This window comes from Schistocerca americana, chromosome 4, assembly GCF_021461395.2.
Source record: "Schistocerca americana isolate TAMUIC-IGC-003095 chromosome 4, iqSchAmer2.1, whole genome shotgun sequence".
In the NCBI taxonomy this organism is placed as follows: domain Eukaryota; kingdom Metazoa; phylum Arthropoda; class Insecta; order Orthoptera; family Acrididae; genus Schistocerca; species Schistocerca americana.
Genome location: NC_060122.1, coordinates 485,680,526 through 485,706,656, shown reverse-complemented (window position 1 = coordinate 485,706,656; position 26,131 = coordinate 485,680,526). Strand labels below are relative to the sequence as shown.

The 26,131-nt window shown below is 45.3% G+C and overlaps 1 protein-coding gene across 1 annotated transcript in view; it reads right to left on the bottom strand.

Moving 5' to 3' along the window:
• The window catches only part of LOC124613571 (facilitated trehalose transporter Tret1-like), a 60,198-nt gene extending 34,632 nt beyond the window's left edge, over positions 1-25,566 (bottom strand). The window contains exons 1-2 of the mRNA XM_047142286.1: positions 25,450-25,566; positions 5,688-6,067 (exon numbers count right to left, since the gene is read on the bottom strand). Of these exons, the coding sequence (XP_046998242.1) occupies positions 5,688-6,067; positions 25,450-25,495 (426 nt within the window). The 5' untranslated portion in view covers positions 25,496-25,566. The remainder of the gene's footprint in view (positions 1-5,687; positions 6,068-25,449) is intronic.
• Positions 25,567-26,131: the final 565 nt, after the last annotated feature.

Here is a 26,131-nt window from a genome sequence, read left to right as displayed (position 1 = left end):
AGTTGCCGAAATATCTGGTCGTAACTAAATAAATGCTCAGGGAACCTGTAGCAATTAAATGTGCAGTAAATTATTTTAAAATAAATTAAAAATACTTATAGTCATACAAAATCAACGATACGCACACAAAATTAAATAGAAAACTCCAAACAACAATTTTCCATAAAAAATAAACATCGACGTTTTATACCCACACGACCTGTCGTACTCCCCTTAAGTGTTTGTCCTCCACTAAAATATTAGGTTGGTGTTTTATGTTAGTTTTATGTTAGTATTCTGGCTGCTATTGGTTTATTACTCGATTGTCAATTTTTTTTGTAACTCACTGTTGCCATTTGAATTTACAGACTGTTATTTTCTCGTTTGGAGGTAGTATGTTGAGCTATGGATGCTAGAAAATGGAGTGCTAAGTGGAGAAGTTGGAACATGTCCGACATTTTCTTGTGTTTGAGTTCAGTGGAAGGGTGACAACATTGGAGGCAGCCAGAAACTTTTTGCGCCGTGTAGGATAATAATGCCATTCGACAGAGCACGGTAAGAAAATGGTTTTCTCGTTCTAAGGACATTCGTGACTTTCTACGTTCAGCAAGACCTTCGTGATCTGATGAATATCGTTGAAAAGTATTAATCCTCGTCAGAGTATTCGAAAATTGGCAAATGTGATGAACTATTATAATTCCACCATCGTGAACATTTTCATGCAATGGAGAAGGTTGAAAACTCGGGTATATGAGTACCGCATGCTCTAGGCGAAAATCACAATCAATGGTTGGCCATATGTGCGTCTCTACTTGCTATTTATCACTTGGCTCATGAACACTACCGATCATTCCTATTGTGTTTCGTTACTGGTGACGAGAAATGGTCTACTTATGTTACCATATGAGCCCAAACAAAGCAACAACTGTCCGTAGAGAGACCTGCGCACTTCCATAAAAGATAATACACTGAAGCGCCAAAGAAACTGGTATAGGCATGTATACTCAAATACAGAGATATGTAAGCAGGCAGAATACGGCGCTGCGGTCGGCAACGCCTCTATAAGACAGATCGGTTGCTGAAATGGCAGGTTATCAAGATTTAAGTGAGTTTCAGCGCTGGAACACAGTATCTCCGAGGTAGCAATGAAGTGGGGATTTTCCAGTACGACCATTTCACGAATATCAGGCCTTAAATATCAGGCATCGAGTAAAACATCAAATCTCCGACATTAGGCAAGTGTACCAGATTCTTCGGCTCTTCAGTGTATTATACATATGGTGGAACAGCAATGGTGTAATGTAATACGAATTGCTTCCCGAAGGTGAAACCATCGCTGCTGACATTTATTGCCTAAATCTGAGAAGTCTTGTAGACGCAATCCAAGAACAACAACCAGAAAGACTGCGGAAAGTTATGTTTCTTCAAGCCCGGCGGCGTTCTATTACACTGATAAAAAAACATTAGATAGGAGTTGGGTTGGGAAGTCATTCCGCAGCCACCTTATTCATCTGCTCTTGCGCCCTCAGATTTTCACCTGTTCCGCTCAGTACCGAACGACCTTCAAGCAAAACCACATGATTTCTACAGTCGCGGAATCGAAAAGTTACCCCAGCGTTGGCAGGCTGTTGTAAATACTGAAGGAGAGTATATTATTAATGACTGTGTTTGCTATACTTATGGAAAAACGCTGCGGACTTATTCACCAGTCTAAATACCCAACATTATGTCTTTGCCAGTTGTCCCAGGAATCAATGAAAGTTCTCCTCTGGGCACATTAAAATATAGTCACGCCATGTTTTTGTCTTGCCTTAACGGTGGGCATGGTCCAAAAGTCAGAGCACATAAGTGATACGCAGACGACACAAGATGAAAGTTGTCTGTCATCTTCACAATTTTCTCTGTTCAATGATTTCACGTGTATAAAACTTGCAGATATACTGCAAATATATCGACTATCGAGCTGTCGGTTTCTGTAAGCGTAACTGACTGTGATACGGTCAGTGAGGCGGTCGGAAGACACTCTCTGAGTTTCCGATAATACGAGCTAATGTATTCGAGCACCTCGTTTCGAACGGAGGACGGCGTGATTCCACAATACTATATTGTCAGTTTTGTACAATCGGTCGGTGATGTCGCGTCGGGCGGTGGTTGGGGGAGGGGGGAGGAGAGGACACGGTGTGGAGAGATACTATATGATTGGATGAAATTCGAGTACAAATGAAATCGACATTGTACCGTTAATACGTGCCTATTTTCTAGTTCCTGTTGCAGGGCTTCGAAGTGGCGACTTTCGCGGTGTTTTCAGAACTTTACAGCGAGTCTTTTTGGTGCAGAAATTTTACACTTTTGGCTTTTTGAAGTCGATGATCTTCGATGCACCGTAGAAAAGAGGTTTTCCATTAATCCATTCGAATCGTAGGACATTTAAAACCCATCACATTCCCATTCAATGTGCTTCTTTAAACATTTTTCGAGCTAAACAGATTTTCTTTCTTTCCAGTATTTCACGTGATGTAGCCTTCTGTACACAAATGTTGTACGTGGCATGACGACTTAACCAAATTTTTGGAGCAATTGCATCTCTTTCCTAATAAAATATTTTCAAAGTCATTCGAATTTCTTTGCAATAATTTCTTTCCATTTATGATGGCTTTAGGGCGAGTTGTTCTTTGCAATCTGTACTAAACAATTTTTAACGTAAAGTGCAATTTGCCAACAGAAAAGATAGCCATTATCCTGAATTGCTTTTTACGATCAACAGTACATTACTCAGTAAACGCGGTGAGCAATACTCTCCGTCTTTCTATGAATGCTTTCTCAGAACAGAAGATAAGTCAGTTGAAGTCAGTGCTAATGGAACTGAAGTTCGTCATTTTGTATAAAGTGTGATTACTTTACGTCTTCCATTTGTGAGCTATGCTAAGAAAATGGGTGCAGCATCCCCAATGGATACATTTGAGCTATAAGGACAATTGTTTACACATTTCTCATGTAAATTCATATGTTTATTATGACAAGTTAGGTACACAAAAATCTTTCTTTCTTAATAATTTAGACAGATCGCATTATTATAAAAGTTAATTGGATGAACTTTGTATATGTGAGGCCATTTCAGTTCAGGACATATTTAGACTATTCATTTGCAGGTAATACGGTTATCAATAATCTGACAGAGCGCTTATATGGTCTTCTGTAACCAACGTTAGCGGTGACCGTACAGCATGCAGTACCTCCCTAATATCTCGTTGTGATAATGCTGCTGTGTTCCAGATTCGTTACTTGCAAAACACTGTACGTTGGTGTCCACAATTCACAATTTAGGGACGCTGGTTGTCTCTATAAACAGAAAAGTACCGGTCGGCCAAGTGTGCCAGATACAACTGTGCAGAGAGTGAGGGAAAGTTTCATACGCAGTTCAAGAAAGTCAATTTGCTGTTCAAGCCGCAAATTTGGAACATCGCAGCAAAGTGCAATGAACGTATTCCGTCGGTACTTACATTTCATACCGTACCGTCTGCAGCAGGTGTAGTAATTAAAACTGGCTGGCCGGACAGCACCTGTAATGTTGCACCACTATGCAAGAAACACTTTAAGATGAACATTTGGCCTCCAAGCAAATATTCAGTGACGAATCAATCTTTCATTTACCTGGAAAGATTAACTGCGACAATATGAGAGTGTGGACACTGAAAATCCTGATGTAATAGAGGCTCTTAAGCAAAGTACACTGGACTTTAATGTTTTCTGTGGAATCTCACAGACGAAGCTGAGCCATGGTCGGCTCGCCTTAATGCCGTTTTTCCTTTTGGGCGTTTTGTCACCATCGAGTGGCGTCTTATTCCTCCCTCAGTTACTATCTGAACGAGTTGCTCACTTTCCTCCGTCAGTGGCAGCAGCAGTGTTTATCGATATCAGTACTGCTGTAACTTCTTTGGTGTGGCAGTTATATTTCTGTGTCATGGTGTGTGCGGGCAGTTGGTCGGTTGCGACGAAGCAGCGAGGATGTGTCTGTGGCGTGTGATCAGGCCGGGGCCGCTGAGAGCGTGCACTCGCGGTCGGAGTTGTGCAGCACTAGTTGCGAGAACTGCTAAGTGCCAAGTGCCTTAACTGTGTTTATACGCCAATTATTAAGACATAATCCTGCTGCGATCCTCGTCTTCACTGATATCTTTGGCTGTTTTGCTATTGGTTGGGTGGAAGGGAATTGATTAGGCGGCTGGTCGGTTCGTCAGCTGTCCGTACATTGCGCTGCAGCCCGATTGTTTAGTGTTACGTTTGGCTATCTGTATCACCTACACTGTGGTTAGAGTTTCCTCCCCAGGCCGACCCTCGGAACACTTCTGAGCATAACTGTTTGTTGTTCGTGATTGTCATTTTCTTTGGCCGCAGGTACTTGAATTCTTGAAATGGCCGCATGATGGAAAGCAACAAACTTTGAATGTGGAATGGTAGTTGGAGGCAGACACACGGGACATTCCACTTCCGAAATCTTTAGGGTATTCAATATTCCGAGAGCCACAGAGTCAAGGGTGAGGCATTGCCTCTCACCACGGACAACGCAGCGACCGACGACATTCACCTAACGAGAACAGCGGCGTTTGCGTAGAGTTGTGAGTGCTAACAGACACGCAACACCGCGTGAAATAACCGCTGAAATCAAGGGGGCGTCCGAAGAAAGTATCCATTAGGGCAGTGTGGCGAAATATGGCGTTAATGGACTGTGGCAACAGATGACAGACGCGAGTGCTGTTGCCAACAGCACGACATCGCCTACAGCGCCTCTCATGGGTCATGACCATATCGATTGGACCCTAGACGACTGAAAACCATGAGCTGGTCAGATGAGCCTCAGTTTCGGTTTGTATGAGTGAATGGTAAGGTTCCTGTGTTGCACAGATACCATGTAACCATGGGCTCAGGTTGTCAACAAGGTACTGTGGAATCTGGTGATGGCTCCATAATGATTTAGGATGCGTTCACATGCTACTAACTGGGTCCTTTTGTCCAGCTGAACCCCTCATCGACTGGAAATGGTTATGTTGGGTTAATTGGAGACCTTTTGCAACCATTCAGGGACTTCATGTTCCCAAACAACAAAACGCCATTGCCCTGGACCACTGTTGTTCGCGATTGGTTTGAAGAACATTCTGAACAATTCGAGTGAATGATCTGGCCACCCAGGTCGCCCGACATGAATCTCATCGAACACTTACGGGACATAATCGAGACGTCAGCTCGTACACAAGATGCGGTACTGGAACACTTTCACCATTATGGACTGATATACAGGCAGCATGGCTCAATTTTTCTGCAGGGGACTTCCAACGACTTGTTGAGTCCTTGCCACGTCGACTTGCTGCACTACGCCGGGCAAAAGGAGGCCTGACCTGTCATTATCAGGTGTGCCACGACCTCTGTCAGAAATCGTTCAAACGGTTCTGAGCACTATGGGACTTAACTTCTGAGGTCATCAGTCCCCTAGAACTTAGAACTACTTAAACTTCACTAACCTAATGACATCGCACACATCCATGCCCGAGTCAGGATTCGAACCTGCGACCATAGCGGTCGCGCGGTGCCAGTCTGTAGCGCCTAGAACCGCTCGGCCACTCCGGCCGGCACGACCTCTGTCACCTCAGTGTGTAGTAGTTCTGTATGTAGACGAACTTGCGTGAATTGTTGCTGCTGGGATGAGATTACGTTACCTGCAGCAGCGTAGTGAAGAGTCCGCGCACGGCCGGTTCTGCGACCTCCGCGAGGTACATGGGGCCCACGGAGGTGGCGACGCCCACGCCCAGGCCGCCGACGAAGCGTGCCGCGATGAGCACGCCGGGGTTGGAACTCAGGCCCAGCGCGAGCCACTGCACGGCCAGCGGCACGCCCGCCGCCATCAGGGACCACTTGCGGCCCAGCGGAGAGTCCACCATCAGCGACACTGCCAGACTGCCCGCGATGATAGCTAGGTTGTTCACGGACGCCAGCCACGACACCTCGTCCGCGTTGGCGTAGCCGTCATTCTCCAGGCGCTGCGTCATCGGCGACGCCCAGCCCATCACGGTGCCTGCGCTGGCGTACACCAGCGTCTCTGCGGGCAGAGCCAGCGCCCACACGTCATCTCCTGACCATCCGAAGTGCGATCAAGAAGTATCTGGATTTTTTTTTTAAATTTCGCCGATTTGATGCATCCATTTTTTTCATCTTGTTGGTAAACGTTTCTCTGATTTACGTTTGAATTTTCAGTCGTTTTGAATATTCAGCTTACTGCTGACACTCGGTAAGGTTATGAATGTTTTCTAGTATTCGGCGATTTCGGCATTCGAAAAACTAAAATTATTGGTCCTGAATTTTGCTGTAACATTGCAATAAGGTTCAGCATCGCATTCCGCATTCGAAATGTTGACATTCGCTTTTTGCGAATCTATTATGAGTAAGGGTTTACGAGTGGTATTAAAGTTTCAAAGAGAGTGGAGAAGACGTTGAAGACTGTGACCACCCTGGACGCGCTAGCGCATCAATTACTGACGACATGTGGAGGAAGTACAGAAAATGGTTGTGGAAAAGCGCCAAATCACCATCTGAGCGGTTGTTAATGATGTCGGCATATTCTTTGGCTCATGGCGAGCAATTTTTCCGGATGCTTAGGGAATGAAACATGTAACAGCAAAATTTGTTCCGAAATTGTTGCTCACGAACGCTCTGTATGCATTCGACAGTTCATGTAGTACAGTGTTTGACGAAGATTGGCGTGGAACCGAATAATGCTACATTCTGCGTGGTACGACAACATGTGTGCAAGACATCATTTGAATGCTTACGATCGTGGATGAACAGTTGGATAACTAAGCCGATCGAAGTGTCCCTACTGTGGCAACAGAAATGGGTGTGTCCAAAAGTGTCATCTCTCGACTATAATAGGCCACTGAAGATGAGAAAACTATACGAAAGCAAGACGATGATCGTGGATGGACCACCGTGGACGGACCACCACACTTCAAGAGAATCGATACGTAGCCCTAGTGGCGAAAACGAATATTGATCTCACTATCAGGCAGATCGCTGCAGTCATTGCAACCGCCAACGATACACGCCATTTCGCGGCGATTAAATCAGACTAGTTTGCATGCTGGAAGCTTGTTATATGCACTGCGCTTCAACCATGCCATCGTCGCGAAAGAGTTCGTTCGTTTAGGAACCATGTTGGTCGGGTTCAGCAACAGTGGTCTAGAAATGTTCTCCAACGAATTCAGCTTGACTGCGCCAAGTGATTCTGGTCACCAATTAGTGTGGAGAAAGAAGGGAACACTTTACATACCACAGGAGTTTCACGAGCATCATCGGTATGGCCTAGGCACTATGATGTAGACGGGCATTATACGCAATAGCCAAACACAGCTGAATACGATTGCACCGAGTACCGTTACAGCACAGCGGTATTGCAGGGAGATTATTCTGGATCATGACCATCTCATTAGCGATGCGATATTTCTCGGCTTTCCGTTTAAGGACAGCAACGCCCGTCCACACAGGAGCACTGAGGTGTCGGGCCCTCTGGAAAGTAAAGATACTGAACGCATCGAATGACCTGCCTAGTCCTCGGACCTGAAGCCTACAGAGCATACCTGCTATGCTTATGGCAGACGTGCTTCACAACGAACACCACCCCTCCGAGCTGCGCAAGAACTGAAAACGGCCTTGAGAGTGGAGTGGGTCAATATCCCCCAAAGCCTCCTCAACAGTTTGGTAGCCAGAATAAATGACAGGTGCTAAATATGCACTCGTCCCAGCGAGGGGCATATTTCTTACTAAGAGTCCGATATCGACCGTTATATTGGGAGTCTGACCGGTGTCAAACATGGACGTTGTGTACTAGGGGTTTCCAATAAATAATGCAGCATATTTTTTTCCTCAGTCAATTTCGGTTGAAAAAATCCAGAATTTTTTGTAGAACGTAGTGAAATATTCCCGTTTCAGCCCATATAGTTTCATGAAGTTCCGAGAGGTGGTGGCGCTATATGTAGCCTTCAAAATGGCGTCTCTAAGGGAAGTGCGTTCCAAGCAGACAGCTGTTATTTCTTTTGGCGGGAAACCAGAGAATTATGGCTATTCATAGACGCTTGCAGAATGTCTATGGAGACCTGGCGGTGAACGAAAGCACGGTGAGCCATTGGCTGAGGCGGTCATCATCGCAACAAGGTCGCGCGCAAACCTGTCCGATCTCCTGAATGCCGGCCGTTCGCACGCAGCTGTGACTCGTGCAATGTTGGAACGTGCCGACGCTCTCATTAGAAGTGATCGACGGATCACAGTCAAACACCTCGCTGCTCAACTGGACGTCTCCGTTAGTACTGCTGACACCCTCGTCCACCTGTTGGGGTACTCAAAGGTGTGTTCCCGCTGAGTTCCCCGCCGCCTATCAGAAGACCATGAAGAGCAACGAAGTAGCAACTGTGTAGAATTTTTTTAATGTTAGGAGGCTGATCGTGATAGTTTGAGTCGAATAACGTCACAGGCTATTAAACTTGGACTCATTATTTCGAAAAGCGGAACCAAAACGGTAATCCACGGAGTGGTGCCACACCGCCTTTCCTCGAAGAAAATTATGGAAGCCGCACGCTCAGTCGGCAAATCCATGGCGACCTTTTTATGGGATTCCGAAGGAGTTATTCTATTCGATGCAACGATCAACTTTCAGCGTGCTCATCGCCACAAAAATGCAAACAATCTTCTCCTTCCCCATGACAAGGCCTCAAACAAGTTTTTGCACCCGATAGGTGCTCACAAAACTTCATTGGACGGTTCTTCCTCATTCACCCTATAGTGTCCGCCCCACGTAGCTGAATGGTCAGCACGACGGGATGTCGTACCTAACGGCCTGGGTTCGATTCCCTGCTGGGTCGGAGATCTTCTCCGCTCAGGGACTGGGTGTTGTGTTGTCCTTACCACCATCATTTCATGCTCATCGATACGCAAGTCACCGAAGTGGTGTCAACTCGAAAGACTTGCACCAGGTGAACGGTCTACTCAACGGGAGGCCCTAGCCACACGGCATTTAATTACCATACAGTAAGGATCTCGCTCCTTCCGACTTCCATATATTTGGCCCAATGAAAGATCCACTCCGCGGGAACCAGTGATGGGGAGGTCACTGATGCAGCACGACGTTGGCTCTGACCTTGACGTCAGAGTGGTACTACGCTGTCATATCGGCCCTCCGAGTAAGGCGGCGTAAGGGCGTCGCACTGAACGGAGATAATGTTGACATATACGGCTTTGTAGCCAAAAGTGGGGAATAATACGTTGCAGTGCAATCCCGAATAAATTTTCCTTACGTCTATGGTCCCAAACTTTTCTTCAACAGATTACCGGTTTCGGTCTATAAGGATCATCTTCAGATCTGTTTAATAAACAACAATGTCCCAATGTACTGCAGCCATAGTGGCATCGTCAAATGTTAAATGCAGTACATTAGGACATTGTTTTTATAAAACAGATCTGAAGATGGTCATTATAGACCGAATCCAATAATCTGTTGACGAAAAGTTTGTGATCATAGACGTAAAGTAAAGCAAATTTATTCTATATACTGGTCATACTGCGACAATGTCGCAGCTTGTGAATCCCGACTAAAACCAGTTCCTTTCAGAAAAAAAATGTGTTGCATTATTTTTTGAACGCCCCTCGTATGTGTGTTATCCTACTTCCTCGTGTTGTGAAATCTTTACCATTTTTCATTATAAATATGCTACTCCACTTGTATTACCTATGCACCACGTTTCATGTCTCCATTATCGCCTGTGATTATTCCTATCCGACAGCGTAACTATTTCTTAGTAGTTGTCAAGCAGTGCAGACCAACACGCCAATGAGCCAAAATATTATTACCACTGCCCACCCGGAGATTAAATGCCACATGGTGGCGTTGCGAATATGTGACTCGGTAATGAAAGTATATAAGCAGAAAATAGACGAATAAGAAATCATTACAGCGTCAATACGGACCACAAGGGGGATTTTTGATAACGGGAGTGTGTCCGACAAAGGGCAGAGTCTTATGGCCCACTAAGATGAATGACATTCCATGTCACATCCAGGCGAACGTCTGCCCGAAACATGCACAGCACCGCGGGCGCAGGCAGGTTGAGGAGATTTATTTAGCCTTCCTTGGGATCAGTGGTGGCAACTGAAGGCACCATGTGTGGTATGTGAACATTACTGCAGATAACCTCCATCCGTTCATGTTTGATGTTTCCCATGACGACAATGGCATCTTCCAGCAGGAGAACTGTCCATATAATAAGGCCAGAATCGGCCTATAGTGGTATGAGGAGCATGATAGCGAACTCAGTGCGAAACCCTGGCCACCAAATTCGCCTGATCTGAGCCTGATGGAACACATCAGGGACGCCATTGGGTGCCAACTCCACGTCCACAAACCACCGTACCGTAATTTACGGGAACTGCATGACCTCGGATAGACATCTGATGCCACATACCTCCGGAAATCTACAAATGACATGACGAATCCATTTTGCGCATAATATCCGTTGTATTGCGTACAGAAGAGGACCAACACATTACGAGTATTAAACAGGTGGTCATCACTGTATGTTTTTATCATTGCCAATGCTGACGAACACAACTCCATGATGGGCCAGCTGAATTCTTCATGGAAATTAAGGCAAGTGATGCGTACTGTCCTCATCAAAGTGTCATGCGGTAAAAACCTATAAGAACATGAAACAGCTGCAGTTCAGTCAGTAGAGACGACAGTTGTTATTAAATGTTTCAATCCTTGTCTATATAGTAAACATCACAGTTGAGGTAGGTCTCATTGCCTTCAAATGTACACTACTGGCCATTAAAATTGCTACACCACGAAGATGACGTGCTACAGACACGAAATTTAACCGACAGGAAGAAGATGCTGTGATATGCAAATGATTAGCTTTTCAGAGCATTCACACAAGGTTGGCGCCGGTGGTGACACCTACAACGTGCTGACATGAGGGAAGTTTCCAACCGATTTCTCATACACAAACAGCAGTTGACCGGTGTTGTCTGGTGAAACGTTGTTGTGATGCCTCGTGTAAGGAGGAGAAATGCGTACCATCACGTTTCCGACTTCGATAAAGGTCGGATTGTAGCCTATCGCGATTGCGGTTTATCGTATCGCGACATTGCTGCTCGCGTTGGACGAGATCCAATGACTGTTAGCAGAATATGGAATCGGTGGGTTCAGAAGGGTAATACGGAACGCCGTGCTGGATCCCAACAGCGTCGTATCACTAGCAGTCGAGATGACAGGCATCTTATCCGCATGGCTGTTACGGATCGTGCAGCCACGTCTCGATCCCTGAGTCAACAGATGGCGACGTTTGCAAGACAACAACCATCTGCACGAACAGTTCGACGACGTTTGCAGCAGTATGGACTATCAGTTCGGAGACCATGGCTGCGGTTACCCTTTACGCTGCATCACAGACAGGAGCGCCTGCGATGATGTACTCAACGACGAACCTGGGTGCACGAATGGCAAAACGTCATTTTTTTTCGGATGAATACAGGTTCTGTTTACAGCATCATGATGGTCGCATCCGTGTTTGGTGACATCGCGATGAACGCACATTGGAAGCGTGTATTCGTCATCGTCATACTGGCGAATCACCTAGCGTGATGGTATGGGATGCCATTGGTTACACGTCTCGGTCACCTCTGTTGGCATTGACGGTACTTTGAACAGTGGACGTTACATTTCAGATGTGTTGCGACCCGTGGCTCCACCCTTCATTCGATCCCTGCCAAACCCTACATTTCAGCAGGATAATGCACGATCGCATGTTCCAGGTCCTGTACGGGCCTTTCTGGATACAGAAAATGTTCGACTGCTGCCCTGGCCAATGCCCAAGCGTATAAAGGCCGTTATTACGGGCAGATGTGGTTGTTCTGGGTACTGATTTCTCAGTATCTATGCACCCAGATTGCGTGAAAATCTAATCACATGTCAGTTCTAGTATAATATATTTGTCCAATGAATACCCGTTTATCATCTGAATTTCTTCTTGGTGTAGCAATTTTAATGGCCAGTAGTGTATATGTGCAGAACACTGATGAGAGTGGAGTATATACATTAAACGAAAGAAAACACTAATTGTTGCTTTTCTGGAATCTACAGCTTTATCAATATTTAAAGGAGTCTATACCCAGTAAAAGCGAAAGCGCACGTAGTCATTCTCGAAGCACTAACACCGTATGTATTAAAGTTCTTGCACGAATTTTATTGGGAAATTTCCGCAACCAAGACAATGATATGACAACACATGTAATGGAAAGGTTTAAAGAAGGCCATAAAAACTGTGTTGAAAAATTACTATGCAGGAAATAACAGCCTCACCCACGGCCTAAGGCGTCAGAGCCTCGGACTAGAATTCACTTCAGATCATTCTGAGGATAGCATGGAGGTGAATCTCATTTGCCCACAGCAATAAGAGCAGAAGCAGACGATGCTCCATTACATCCTCTTGGAGGAAAAAAGTGGAGGGAGGGGGCGAAGGAATGAGGTGACTGCGAGAGTTGAATGGAAGCTCCACTGCAAGCTAGCTTTCCCTCTAGCAGTATAGGATGCAATGGTGGCCTACTAACCAGGCGGAACGAAACCGCTAGCAATTCGAGCGGCTTACAGCCGAGGTCGCCAGAATAACATGAACTACAGGGGTGCACAAAAATATGGAAACACTGTAAGTAGGCTGTTTAGGTTTTTTTATTGGTAACGCCACCTCTGTATAAAAAAATCACTGGCTGTGCTGTGTGCAGTCTGTGGCTGGTTTGCATTGTTGTCTGCCATAGTAGTGTTGAGCAGCGGCAGCTGGATGTGAACAGCGCGTAGCGTTGCGCAGTTGGAGGTGAGCCGCCAGCAGTGGTGGATGTGGGGAGAGAGATGGCGGAGTTTTGTAATTTGTCATGAACTGCTACATATATTATGACTATTAAGGTAAATACATTGTTTGTTCTCTATTAATATCTTTCATTTGCTAACTATCCCTATCAGTAGTTAGTGCCTTCCGTAGTTTGAATCTTTTATTTAGCTGGCAGTAGTGGCGCTCGCTGTATTGCAGTAGTTCGAGTAATGAAGATTTTTGTGAGGTAAGTGATTTCTGAAAGGTATAGTTTAATGTTAGTCAGGGCCATTCTTTTGTAGGGATTTTTGAAAGTCAGATTGCGTTGCGCTAAAAATATTGTATGTCAGTTTAAGCACAGTCTTGTATAATTGTTCAAAGGGGACGTTTCATAACACCAAAACACAACAAAATTACCGTGCATAATAAGATGTAGGAAAATCAATGACATTTAAATCAGCTTCCAGGCGTCTCGGAATGGATAAATGTAAGTCCTGTATGGTTTTCAAGGGAATCTTACACCACTCTTCCTGCAAAATAGTGGCAAGTTCAGAAATCGACGGTCGAACTAGATTGCAACATGCACTTTCCAAAGTAGACCACTAAATCTCAATTACATTGAGATCTGGTGACAATTGTGAATAGGAGACATATGAAAATTCATCGTCATTTTCACTAAGCCAGTCCTAGACGATGCGAGCTGTGTGAACAGGGGCCCTCTCTTAGGAACAAGCACAGCACCACGGGATAGGTCTGATCAGCTAAAATGGTCAAAAAATGCTAGGCAGTAATGCCACTTTGCGTAGTAACCATGGAGCCTATGAAGTACCATGATATGGCTACTCAAATCATCGCCGAACCCCCTTGGGGCGTTAAGTCGATCAGAAGTTGGAAACAGTGTGAAAAAAAAACTCATCCGATGAAATTACATTCTTCTATTGCTCTATAGTCGAGCTCATATTCCTTCGGCACCACGGTTTTCTGTTACAGCGTTTTTCTGTCTGCATCACCGATGAGTGATTTTAGAAATCCCACTATACCTGCAATTCCCTGCTTATGACGAACGCCCTCATCTCGTTTCATTGCTGACGGGGTTCTCGAGTTCGATTTTCATTCCTCCAATTACTTTTCCCGCAGTGATCTTCCTATTTCTTATTTCAATGACTTTCTGTCGCGATCACTCAACACATACTGTTTCATCGGCGTTGTGACTTAGTGAAGATGTTTTCCGACTTTGCCTCTAAGTCCTCAATACGTTTCCTCTTGAAATATCATCAAACGCTGCGCCTACCTTCGTTACGGAAGCACCTACCATACGAACAGCAACCACTTGCCCACGTTCGAATTTACTTAGCCCCGACTAATACACTCACATCTACAGAAAAGAAACACCGTTATGACCACGACTGACACTTGCAACGTATTGATGACACTCCCCAGTTGTCGCTCGTGGTCAAATACAAAAACTAAAGTTACACGCTTCCCACATTTTTGTCCAAGCCCTATGTGTTGGAAGTCGGCATTCATGTAGAACAAGCAGTGTGCAGCTTCAAATTACTGCGCAAACCAGGTCATAAGTGGCGTCCCGCGGCTTAACATGCAGTTCGACTTCCATCGAGCTCCTCAGTTCCATCGCAGGTCACCTATCGGCCACTATCGACCTGTTAGCCGAAGGAAGCCCACTCACGCCGACGACGGCTGGAAGTCAGCACCCCAGCGACAACAGCAGACATCGCCAGGGGGTGTGGGGTGGGAGCTGGGGGGATAGGGGGAGACAGTTGTTCACTTTGGACTTGATCAAATGTTCAAATGTGTGTGAAATCTTATGGGACTTAACTGCTAAGGTCATCAGTCCCGAAGCTTACACACTACTTAACCTCAATTATCCTAAGGACAACCACACACACCCATGACCGAGGGAGGACTGGGACCAGCCGCACATTCTACGACTGCAGCGTCTTAGTGGACTTGTTCACTGAATGTGACGCTTGCTGAGGCTAGGACTATTTGCACAACGATCACATGAAAGTTGAGTATATGTGTTACTGATTGTTTGGCCACAATAATCTGTAGTTTTTTCAGCAACTGTAATATTTATGTGTAGGTTCGCTTGATGCCATTTGTTTGGAATAGCGCCGTTGTTCGCACAGAACTATAAACGGAACTTCGTCGGCTGTTGTCAACCTACAGAAACCACAGTAGCCGCAACGAGTAGTGATGAGGTGAAGCTATAACACAGTTACTAATGATGGCAATAACACAAAATATGCAGGGTTTTCCAAGTGTCAAAATTGTACAGAGGGTAGAGAATCCTTAGCTGAGTAGTTTTAGACAAAGAACGGAAGGCTAGATATAACTACTGCAAACGGTGCGACCTCTTAAATAGGCAATCCGCGTGAAGCAGGTACTCGTCTCAACCTATACTTTAGGAAAAGAAACCTAGCGCATCGACGATGGTAGGGCTGCCTTGGTTAACGATGCACAATCATCCGTGATGTGTCTTGTGGGGAAACTTTCCACTGTTTACACTTCAAGACTGATCCTCAACGACGAAACTTTACTCGTTACATGAATTTGCAGACGTGCATGTAATATGTAGCGTAAAGGATGTGCTGCCAGGAAAACGAAGCAAATGTACAGAGAAAATTTTCACTTCCTATGTCATTTTAACTGGAAGAAATTTTTCCCTGTGAACGGGGACTAATGAGAGACTAGGTCCGTTCAACGCAAAAAAAGTGGACCAACGTTCTTGATAAAGAATATTTACAGTGTAGAATTTAACGAGATGTAGGAGAAGTGTCTTCCATAAGTACCCGTCAACTTTCCCATGAAATGCATACTTCGAAGAATACTGCGTGGAGTTTAGTGGTTGAGCAGCAAGAATTCAGCTCTGTTAATGGACTAGCCAGCGCAGTACTACCGCGCTGAAGTTCCTGTATTTTGTGTGTTCACAGTTGTGGTATCTTTCAACACTGATAATGTTATCAACTGCCACGATAGCCAAGTTTGTAGTAATGAAAATCGTTGTGTGCTTCAGGTCACTTGTGGTAGGTACCTGTGGGACCAAACTGTTGAGGTCATCGGTCCCTACTACTTAATCTAACTTAAACTAACTTACGCTAAGGACGAAGGACTTGAACATACCACGGGGGGAACCGCGCGAACGGTGGCAAGACGCCCTAGATCGCGCGGCTACCCCACACGGCTCAGGTCACTTATAAATCAACTTGTGGTTTTTATTCGAGGTGCTCTGCCACAGTTTTTGGAAACTGTGTGTCATGTTGTCAGTAAAAGCACCCGATTGAGATATGACCGTGCTTTGTGTCACTTGGGTATTAAGCTCCGTGAGCACTATATTCCCTCATCGTTTGACTGGAACAGAAGGCACTGTCCCATAGCCATCATTATAGTCCTATCTCATTATTGGATTTTTCGTGTTGGGTTACATGAAGTCCATTGTGCATAAAACCCCAGTAGCAAGAGAACAGAATCTTTCTGATATGGTCGTAGCTGTCCGTCTCACAGACAAAGGAAATATCTGAGAAACTGCAGCAAAACTTTACGCACCGTTGCAGTGCGTCACAAGCATCTCCAGCGCCGTCACTGCCAAGGTCGCCAGCTCTATCACCGGGGCCAGTTCCAGCTCCATCACGGCCAGCACCTCCAGGATCATCACCAGTACCTTAGGCAGCATCACAACCAGGCACTATTTCCAGCACCAGTGCCAGGAAGTCCATGAGATCCAGCCACACATGTCACTATCGCAGAGACATTGCCACTATCACAAGCTACCTGCCGCCACGTGCTATCTAACAATCCCACGAAAATCCCACGTAGTCAGAAGACCATGAAATCGAAATAGTACAAATGAACTACCGATCTTGTGCATTCAAAAAATCCTCAAATTAAAGAAAAGAGTCTGCTGATAACATAGCCATCATGTCACTACAAACCCCATGTTCCCAAACTCCCCCTTCCAGACTACGCAACTCCACTTTCGAACCACTTCCTCTACTCTCTCCGGACAAACACATCCTTCATCCCACCCGCCGATTCTCAGCGCTGTACTCAGTGGTGTCAACCCAGAGATTACGGTCAAGGAAATCGCATAGGAAATTAGTTCCAAAGCCGAATTATAAATCAGGATAACCATTCTCCCACTATACGGCCTTTCTTTACACCGATTCCTCTGCCATCATTGATCACATAACTAAAAACTTTACCATCACTTACTAGCAATCCTATGAAGTCGAACCATCCAAAGCCCAACCCAAATCCTTCCATTGCCTTGTGTGCCTCCAGTACAGTGATCTCCCCACAAACAAATGCCAAAACCCACCCACCTGTCCCCACCGAAAAACCCCATACTGTCTGCAAAGATTATCCTAATCTGTACAATCTCCCGTCCTATAACAGCTGAACTAAGCACCGCCACCATTCTCCGGTAAGTGGACCATCAAACAAGTAGTACCTATCTGCCCCACTCACTGCCTCCGTCCTTCTCCTGAAGCTGAAGATATAGAAATATATGTTTTCCTATGCATTCATATTTTCTATCGTCCCCACATCTTACACCAAATCTCTCTAGTACTCCAGACTATATCTCACCTCAATGAAACTACTACCTTCTCCCACAACAAAGCCCGCTTTGTCTTCGACCATGTATCAACATTAATTTCAGCTACCCTCTTCCGTATCATACTTTGCCATTTCCAAATTGCGTGACAGCAATACAGTTTGGCCTTGTGCCGTAGCTATATCAGCCTTCCCTCCATCTCTAAGCATCTCATGTCCTCAGCGAGCGCAACTTGAAACGCTTATCCTCTCTCAGACTATGGACTTATGAACTCATCCATTGAAAATTACCCCTACTTTCCTACCCATCTCATCCCAAATCAAGGCTAGAAAGAAACTTTTCTAACTACGCATCTGGATCCCACCTATCTGTTACTTCCCATAAACACACCCCAAAGCCTTTTCCATAGTATACCTGTCCAATAATTCCCACATCCCAACCTTATCCTCAGTTACCATTTGACCCCATCATATCATGCTTATAATAAAGATAGTTAACTCACGTCTCCATCGTCATGTCATAAACTTATCACCTCTTTTAGTACTTGTTAAATGACGTACATTTTTCATACTTTGACGCATTGATGTAAATTCTTAATTCTTTTCATTTTTCTGGGAGGAGTTAGAAAACTTTTACAGTTACGCGGCTCAATCTATCCAGTGTAGTCTCTCAGCCAACAATATCATACGACTTCATTTTTTTTCCTGAACAGTCACTTCAATAAAGGGAATATTCGTATAAACTACCATCATTTCAGAAAACTTTGTCACTTGCTACGTAACAATAACAACTATTATCAGTACAAAACTATTCGCGATGTACTGAAAGTTGGCCTTGTACCCAGTCTTGAATATGAAGGGCAAACTATATAAGGGGTATCTTTACAATTACTCAGGAATATTAAACTATTACATTAATATAACTGATGTGAGAAAGGAATGCTATAGGATGCACCAGACATGGATGAAGCATGGAGTCGAAATTTAGCATTGGGAGCGTAAACACAAATTATCTGATTCGGTACGTATAGTAAGTAATTCGCGGTTGCTGCTCCTTGCGATCTACTACATTGAATAATAATGAATCTTACGTTATTTGAGTCCCCCGAAAGGTTTATAATCTATAAGAGAGGAATGTAAACCTTGCGGGGGACTCTGAAGTAAAGTTGTAGGTTTCATTGCTATACAACGCAGTAGATCGCAGGGAACAGCAACCCTGATATTACTTGCCATACGTATTCATGTGTGGGCCCGCAAGGTTTATGACCTGTAGGAGGGGTATGAAGCTTTTGACAATGTTGACTGGAATACTCTCTTTCAAATTCTGAAGGTGGTAGGGGTCAAATACAGAGAGCGAAAGGCTATTTACAACATGTACAGAAACCAGATGGCAGTTGTAAGAGTCGAGGGGCACTAAAGGGAAGCAGTGATTGAGAGAGGAATGAGTCAGGGTTGTAGCCAATCCCCGATGTTATTCAATCTGTATACTGAGCAAGAAGTAGAGAAAATAAAAGAAAAAATAGGAGTAGGAATTAAAATCCACGGAGAAGAAATAAAAACTTGAGGTTTGTCGATCACATTGTAATTCTGTCAGGGGCAGCAAAGGACCTGGAAGAGCAGTTGAACGGAATGGACAGTGTCTTTAACGGGTCGTGAGTCGTGCTTGGGTAGCTCAGTGGTAGTGTCGCCTTGCGCGTCGAGCGAGCAGTTTGTCGTTAACTTCCGCCTGTGCCGCAGCACCGCTTGTGTCGAAGCTACTCAGTCTTGTTGGTGTATCGGCCGGAGTCACATCGTAGTTGCGTAGCAGAGTTTGTTGTCATTCTCCTCTTGGCGGCGGTGTTTTCTGCCCGCGCCACGGTGTCTGTCGAGCCTCCTAAATCTGTTCCTCGTCGAGCTGCTGTTCGTTTCAGTTTTGACAAGAGTACGCGTCCTGTTCAACCTGGCTCCTTAGAAATTCACGATTGGTTGGCTGATGTTATCCGTGTTACACCTGACCAGGTAGATACTGCTTACTTTGATTCTGATTTGTATGCATTCTTTGTGAAGTTTTCTGATCCCGTTCAAGTAGAACGACATTTGTCCCTGGTTGGTTCTCAAGTACTGTTTACACATCACGATGGTTCCGTTAGTCAAGTCCTCCTTAAAAATGCGGCACTCGAGTATACTCCGGTTAGAGTTTGTAACCTTCCTCCTGAAGTGGACGATTCATTTCTTAAATCAGCGTTGCTTCCGTTTGGACTAATACGGCATATCCGATGGAAACGCTGGTCAGCACAACATCGCTTCCAGTGTTATAATGGTATCCGGACTGTGGACATGCGCGTTAAAAAAGAATATTCCTTCCCACTTAACTGTTTGTGGTTACCGAATCCATGTTACGTATGCAGGGCATGTTTTCTTTGTAACGAACGCGGTCATGTAAGATCTGATTGTTCGCGCCGTACTACTGTTCTGACGTCTTATCAAAAACGTCTTCCTTTAACGTTAGCAACCATAGTATCTTCGCAGTCAGCTTTCAGTCAGTCTCCAGTTTTAAGTGATGTAGGGGCAACATTACCCCCTACTCCTCGCGAATTTCCACCGTTACCGGCGCGTACCAGTGCGGCCTCTGACCATGAGGGGACGACGGCTCCTGCAGCGCAAGTAAAACGCCGGCGGACTGAGGACGGTGCAAATTTCGAGGACGCCCCACTCCAGCCTCGTTCTTCTGACACGGCGTTGACAGAGGGTGCACCTTCTGGCGGTAATGAGTTGTCTATTGATGATAATTGTGATTCCAGTCTTACCAGAGAGGATGTAGCTGCTTCTGTTGATGTTGAAATGTGCATTGTATCTGCGTCCCCCACTTCACCCGTCGACGTGACGTTTCCCGTGAGTTCCGTTGTTCCCGCAGAGACGTCGCCTGCTGGCCAGTCTTTCCAGTGTTCTAGTGCAGTACCACCTCTCCTCCGCGCTGAGACGGTAGAGCAACAGGAATCTACGGGTTCTCTTCCTGATGTTCAGGAGATGCCACCCGACACCGGCACTGCGTTACCTGTCTCTTCTGTACCTGATGTTGCTGTCGTTCTGAGTTGTGCTCCCAGATTTCCGATAAGTGCAGTGGCGATGGCTCCTCTATCAAACCGGTACTTGACGTGTCCCCAGCCCTCCACATCAAGAGTGTATGTTTTCACGGAGTGGTGTGAAACAGCGTTTTCAAACGCACGTGCTGCGGCGCGTCGTAAAAAGAAAAACGAGGATTCCTCTGCGTCCGGTGGGGAGGACTAGAATTATACCTTCTTTGCCCCGCCTCTGGACGTTGAGACGGACGTGATAGTGCTTTTTCCTTAGTGTTGTTTTATTGACCTTACATGTGTTAACGGATGCAGGCGTATACATTTCTAACCCTCAATGTTAATAGGGTACGTTCCCAATTACGGCTTGCTGCGTTACGGCAGTTTATTTACGATTCCCAAGCTGATATCGTGTGTTTACAAGAGGTATTATTTGATGTTTCTTGTCGTCCTGGATATTCTATGTTTTGCAATGTCGCGCCTGAAAATTCTACCGGTATGGCTTTGCTTTATCGAGTTGGTATCCCGCTGACGAACTTCGAAACACTAGATGATGGTCGCGGTATAGGCTGTAGTTTTTATGACCTCACCTTAATTTTTCTTTACGCTCCGTCTGGCTCCGGTCGTTCATCCGATCGCGCGCGGTTTTATAAGGAAGAAGTTGTTTATTTACTCCGACGGAACCCGCGCAAGGTTTTGTTAGGAGGCGATTTTTAACGACGTCTTACGCCGTGACGATCAGACCCCAGCTTATACATTTTGTCGTGAACTTAATGATATGGTGACGTCCTTGCATCTCCAGGATGCTTGGGTTTGCAGATATCCTACAATGGCGCGGTATACGTTTTTTACAGCCACTTCAAGTAGCCGATTGGATCGCTTTTATTTATCTGCTCGCATATGTAGTCAGCTTTCATCGATTGATGTAATTCCTGCCAGTTTCACTGATTAATGTGCTGTTTCAATGACTTTTAACCACGTCCCGCAGCGGGTCCATCTTTCGCGCCCTTTATGCAAGTTAAACACTCTACATCTCACGGACCCCTCTGTGGAAGGTATCATCGCAGACGTATGACGGCGGACAACCCTGTCCCAGGCGCGTTAACCCTCACTTCTAGAATGGTGGGTTACCTTTGCTAAACCACAGATTCGAAATACACTCAAGCATTTTAGCGCTGAAAAAAGAGGCTGAAATAAGGCGCACTGGGGAATTTTATTATGCAGTCCTTCACGATCTTTACGATAATGCTCGTGATGCCCCCTTGAGGGTCGTCGACGCCCACCGTGTGAAGGCAAAACTTCTCCAACTCAAACGTAGGCAAATGGATGGTGTCAGACTACGTTCCCAGCCTCGTTCAGTAGTACAGGATGAGTTTACCACTCCCTATCATCTTCTCCGGCTTCACAAGTGATCTCAAAGGACGTGTCTTTCTACCATTCGTTCTCTAGATGGGCGTGAGTAGTCCTCCGAATGTGATATAATGCGTGAACTTTACCAATACTATTCCGAGCTTTATACTGAAGTGGATTCAGACGGTCCACCGTCTGTTTTCGCCTCCCTCCTTGATAGTGTTGTTACGCCAGCTCACCAGGAAGAGTTTTTCTCTGTATTCCATCGCGATGATGATATTGTGCACATTCTCCTTCCCACAAATCGCCTGGCCCCTATGATCTTCCCAAAGAATTTTACATTCGATTTTGGCCCCTACTAGGAGATACGATAACTTCCATGGTGAATGAAGTGTTCCACGGAGGCCTTCTCCCGCCCAGCTTTAAGGTTGCAAAAATTGTCCTGGTCCCCAAAAAGGAGGGTCGTTTGCGTGTGGATCAGGTTCGCCCGATAACCCTCTTCAACTATGATTATAAAATAGTGGCGCCAGCGGTCAATAGCCGACTATAGGTATTGTTGACTACCATCATCGCGAGCCATCAAAGTTGTCTTCCGGGTCGTACTCTTCTGACACCCGTTGCTGAATGTCGTGACTTAATTTCGGTTGCTTCCACCATTCCGGTGCCAAGCGCTTTGCTTTTCATTGATTTTCACCAAGCGTTTGACCGCGTTAATCATGGAGTCCTTATGCGAGTACTGACGACTTGGTTTTAACGATGCTGCACGACGACTGTTTAGCTCTCTAATCACTGGTATTCGGGCGCCCATTGACGTAAATGGCCCATCGTGGTGTGTCAGGGCGTCCTTCAAGGGAGTCCATTATCCATGTCGTTCTACGTGCTGTTTCTGGAACCCTTATTGCGAACTATAGCTGCTCGTTTGGGTGGCTGGTCGCTGCTGGGAGAAAGATTTACCGTTCGTGCATATGCTGATGACGTTATGGTTCTTCTCCGTACCCATGATGATATACCACTCTTGAAGGAAGTTTTGGATGCCTTTTTTCGTCTTACGGGAGCGCGGGTCAATGACCAGAAATGTCGTTTACTCAGTTTGCGAGGATTTGACGCTGTTGAAATTCCATGGGCTTTGAAGGTCACCCGATATCGAACATTGGGTGTTATAATTGACAGTTGTCCGCTAAAGATGGCTACGATAAACTGAAAAGCCTGCCACGGACAAGATTCAGGGTGCAATCATCGAACACGAGAGTCGATCCCTGGTTCGGGCCATGGCAACGTATGTGTTAAGTAAGGCTTATTTTATTGCACAAATCTTTCCACTTCCTGCGATGATGTACCGCAAGTTGCAAAGTTTAAGTGGCAGGTTTACCTGGTGCCACTCTGTATTTCGCGTGCATTATGGGGTCATGGCGCGCCCTCATCTGCTGGGAGGTTTGGGCCTCCCTGACATTCGTGTTAAGGCTTCTGCCTTATTCATCCGTCGCACCGTTTTAACATGTCAACGCGCTCCCCAATCACTTACAGCTCGCCCTTATGACTGTATCCGACCGGCGAGTTTAACACCTCTAATAGATATTGATAGGATTTGTTATAAACTACGGCACGTTAAGAAATTTTTTCTTGAGGTCAGTTATTTAGGAGTAAATATCCTTTCCCAAGCGAATCTCTCCCTAAAAGTGCTGTTAAGCCGCTGGACAATTCCACACAGTATTCCCTCTGTGGAATCCCTGTCGCCAGAAACGAATTGGAAGATTGGTCTAACATCAGCCTCCCGATTTTACTGATGGAAGTGGCGTCCTCGTGGTACCAAGTTGTTCATGATATTGTACCTACCAACGAGCGACTTTTTCGTGTGGCCTCAGTGTAACGGATCGCTGCAATCGTTGCCATGAAACTGATACATTATCTCATCGGTTGATTTCCTGCACTCATGACCATTGGAGGTGGCTTTGCCGACAATTGATTTTTCTCCTCAGGACATCGGAGGCGGTTATCTCGGGGGAGATTCTCGTGCATCCCGATTTAACCTTCTTCTCCCGATCGAAGAACAATACCATCATATGGCTTGTTGAACATTACGTGATGATGAGTGGATGAGACGCAGATCCGTGTGCCTTTTCCCAATATCTGGCCACCGCCCATAGGACGTGGCTGAGGAAGCACCGTTATCGTGAATTTTTTTCTAATATGTTGCAAATTGTTTTTCATCGGCAAGGCGTTGGATTAGTTGTCATTTCCCCCCCCCCCCCCCTTTTTATTTTTGTGGGCACTTCTATAAGTATAAGTGACGGAGGAAAAATGTGTGGGCATGTTAAAAAATGGTGCAAATGGATCTGAGCACTATGAGACTCAACTGCTGTGGTCATCAGTCCCCTAGAACTTAGAACTACTTAAACCTAACTAACCTAAGGACATCACACACGTCCATGCCCGAGGCAGGATTCGAACCTGCGACCATAGCAGCAGCGCGGCTCCGGACTGGAGCGCCTAGAACCGCACGGCCACCAAGGCCGGCGCATGTTAAAATTAACGCCCCATTCCTTCATATACGTTATTCTGATTTCACCCTTTTGTTTTGTCGAGATGACTTCTTTTGCTTTATTTTAATTGATTGCCTTCAGTATGTGCTTTGGAAAAAAGAATATTTTCGTTTTTTGAAGGAATGCACTGCCATTTGAGTGTGTATTTCGGTGTGTTTCTCGTGTGTAAAAAAAAGTGATTAAAAAGAAAAGTGGATAGGCTCACGGTTTACGAAGATAAAGAACAGGCGTTCGAATCTAGCTGGAGTGAATTGTCATTTTTTTTTTATTTAGGTAATATTTTAAAACTTCATTCGCTACAACTTGTGCAGTTCTAGGCTTTTGTAGGTTCTACATTCTTTCAAAAGGTTCCATTTTACATTCGTCCCTCGCTCCAGAGATCTTTCTACTCTATGGTTGTACTGTGGGTTGTACAACTTAGAGGAGTTCATAATCATCAAAGACTGTAAAAAAAGTGGTAAAGCACTTTCCCGCGAAAAGCAAAGCTCCCGAGTTAAAGTCTCGGTCGGGCGTACAGTTTTAATCTGCCAAGGAGTTTCATGCCTGGTAATACTGTTATGTGTGTAAATTAATAAAAAATTTAATTGCTTATCTCTTTGCATTAAAATGGTATGTCAAACATTCTTTTGTGACTGATTCGTTGACGAATAAACTACCTAGTTTTAATTCAGAAAATTTATGAGATGTCAACAATGTACCGTAAATACTGGCTCCACAGCAATCAGTGCGAAGCTGAAACTTCAGGCATGAGACATCACGTACAGACAATCGCCTGCAGTGATTTATGGAACCCACGGTTAAACGATAACTCTATGAGCTGAGTCAATGGAGAATGATAGCAAAGCATTTTTGACATCCTGTTTCTCTCCCAGAAAGGCTGAAATGGATACAAAATGTGAATTTCTCATGGTGCACGAACATTACGAGAGTGCTGTAAGTGAAGTGGGAGCGGATTTCCACGAATACCAACTCGGCTCCATAACACTCTCCAAATTAAAGTAGAGGCGACAAGTTTGGGCTTCTGCCAAGTGAAAAAGTAGCCGGCAGGCTACTTACCCGACAAGGTGGCCAGGTACTGCATCCGCCTGCTGCCCTTCTCCATGGCTGCGGTGTAGCCTCACTTGTCGAAGGCTGCGGAACTCTACGCTAACAGCTGAGGTCTGCTCTCTCGATTCCCACTTGTGGCACGGACGCTAATCGGCCGATCAGCAGTAATCTATAGTGGCCTCCGAATGTACTGATTGCGAGATAGGGTGATTGCTACTGCTATCGTTTCCAATGGCAGCTGGATCACCTGCCGGTGATTATCAGATTCAGGTATGTGACCTCGACGCTGTTATTGTTGCGATGGTAACTACCAATCCAAATTAGTATAATTCCTACAGAGTGCGAGAGAACTGCGAGCAGAACAGATGCCTCTGTTACCGTCATCAAGAAGAATTTGGCGTAGCGTCCGCAACTTGACGTTCAGTAACGACCTTCAGACGATACACTGATTGCGGTTCAGATACTGAGGCACAAACTTACATTCATTTTATACAATTGCTACTAGTTGTTATCTACTGTCCACAGCCACAATAATTTCCACTCAGAAAATAAAATATACGAAAACTCCACAAAATCCAGTATGAAGGAAAACACACTAGCGGAAAAGAATAGTGAACCTGGAAAGACAATGTCGCTTTCGATCCGATGACGGCATATGCCACCTGGGGATAGTAGATATATTGATAATGGT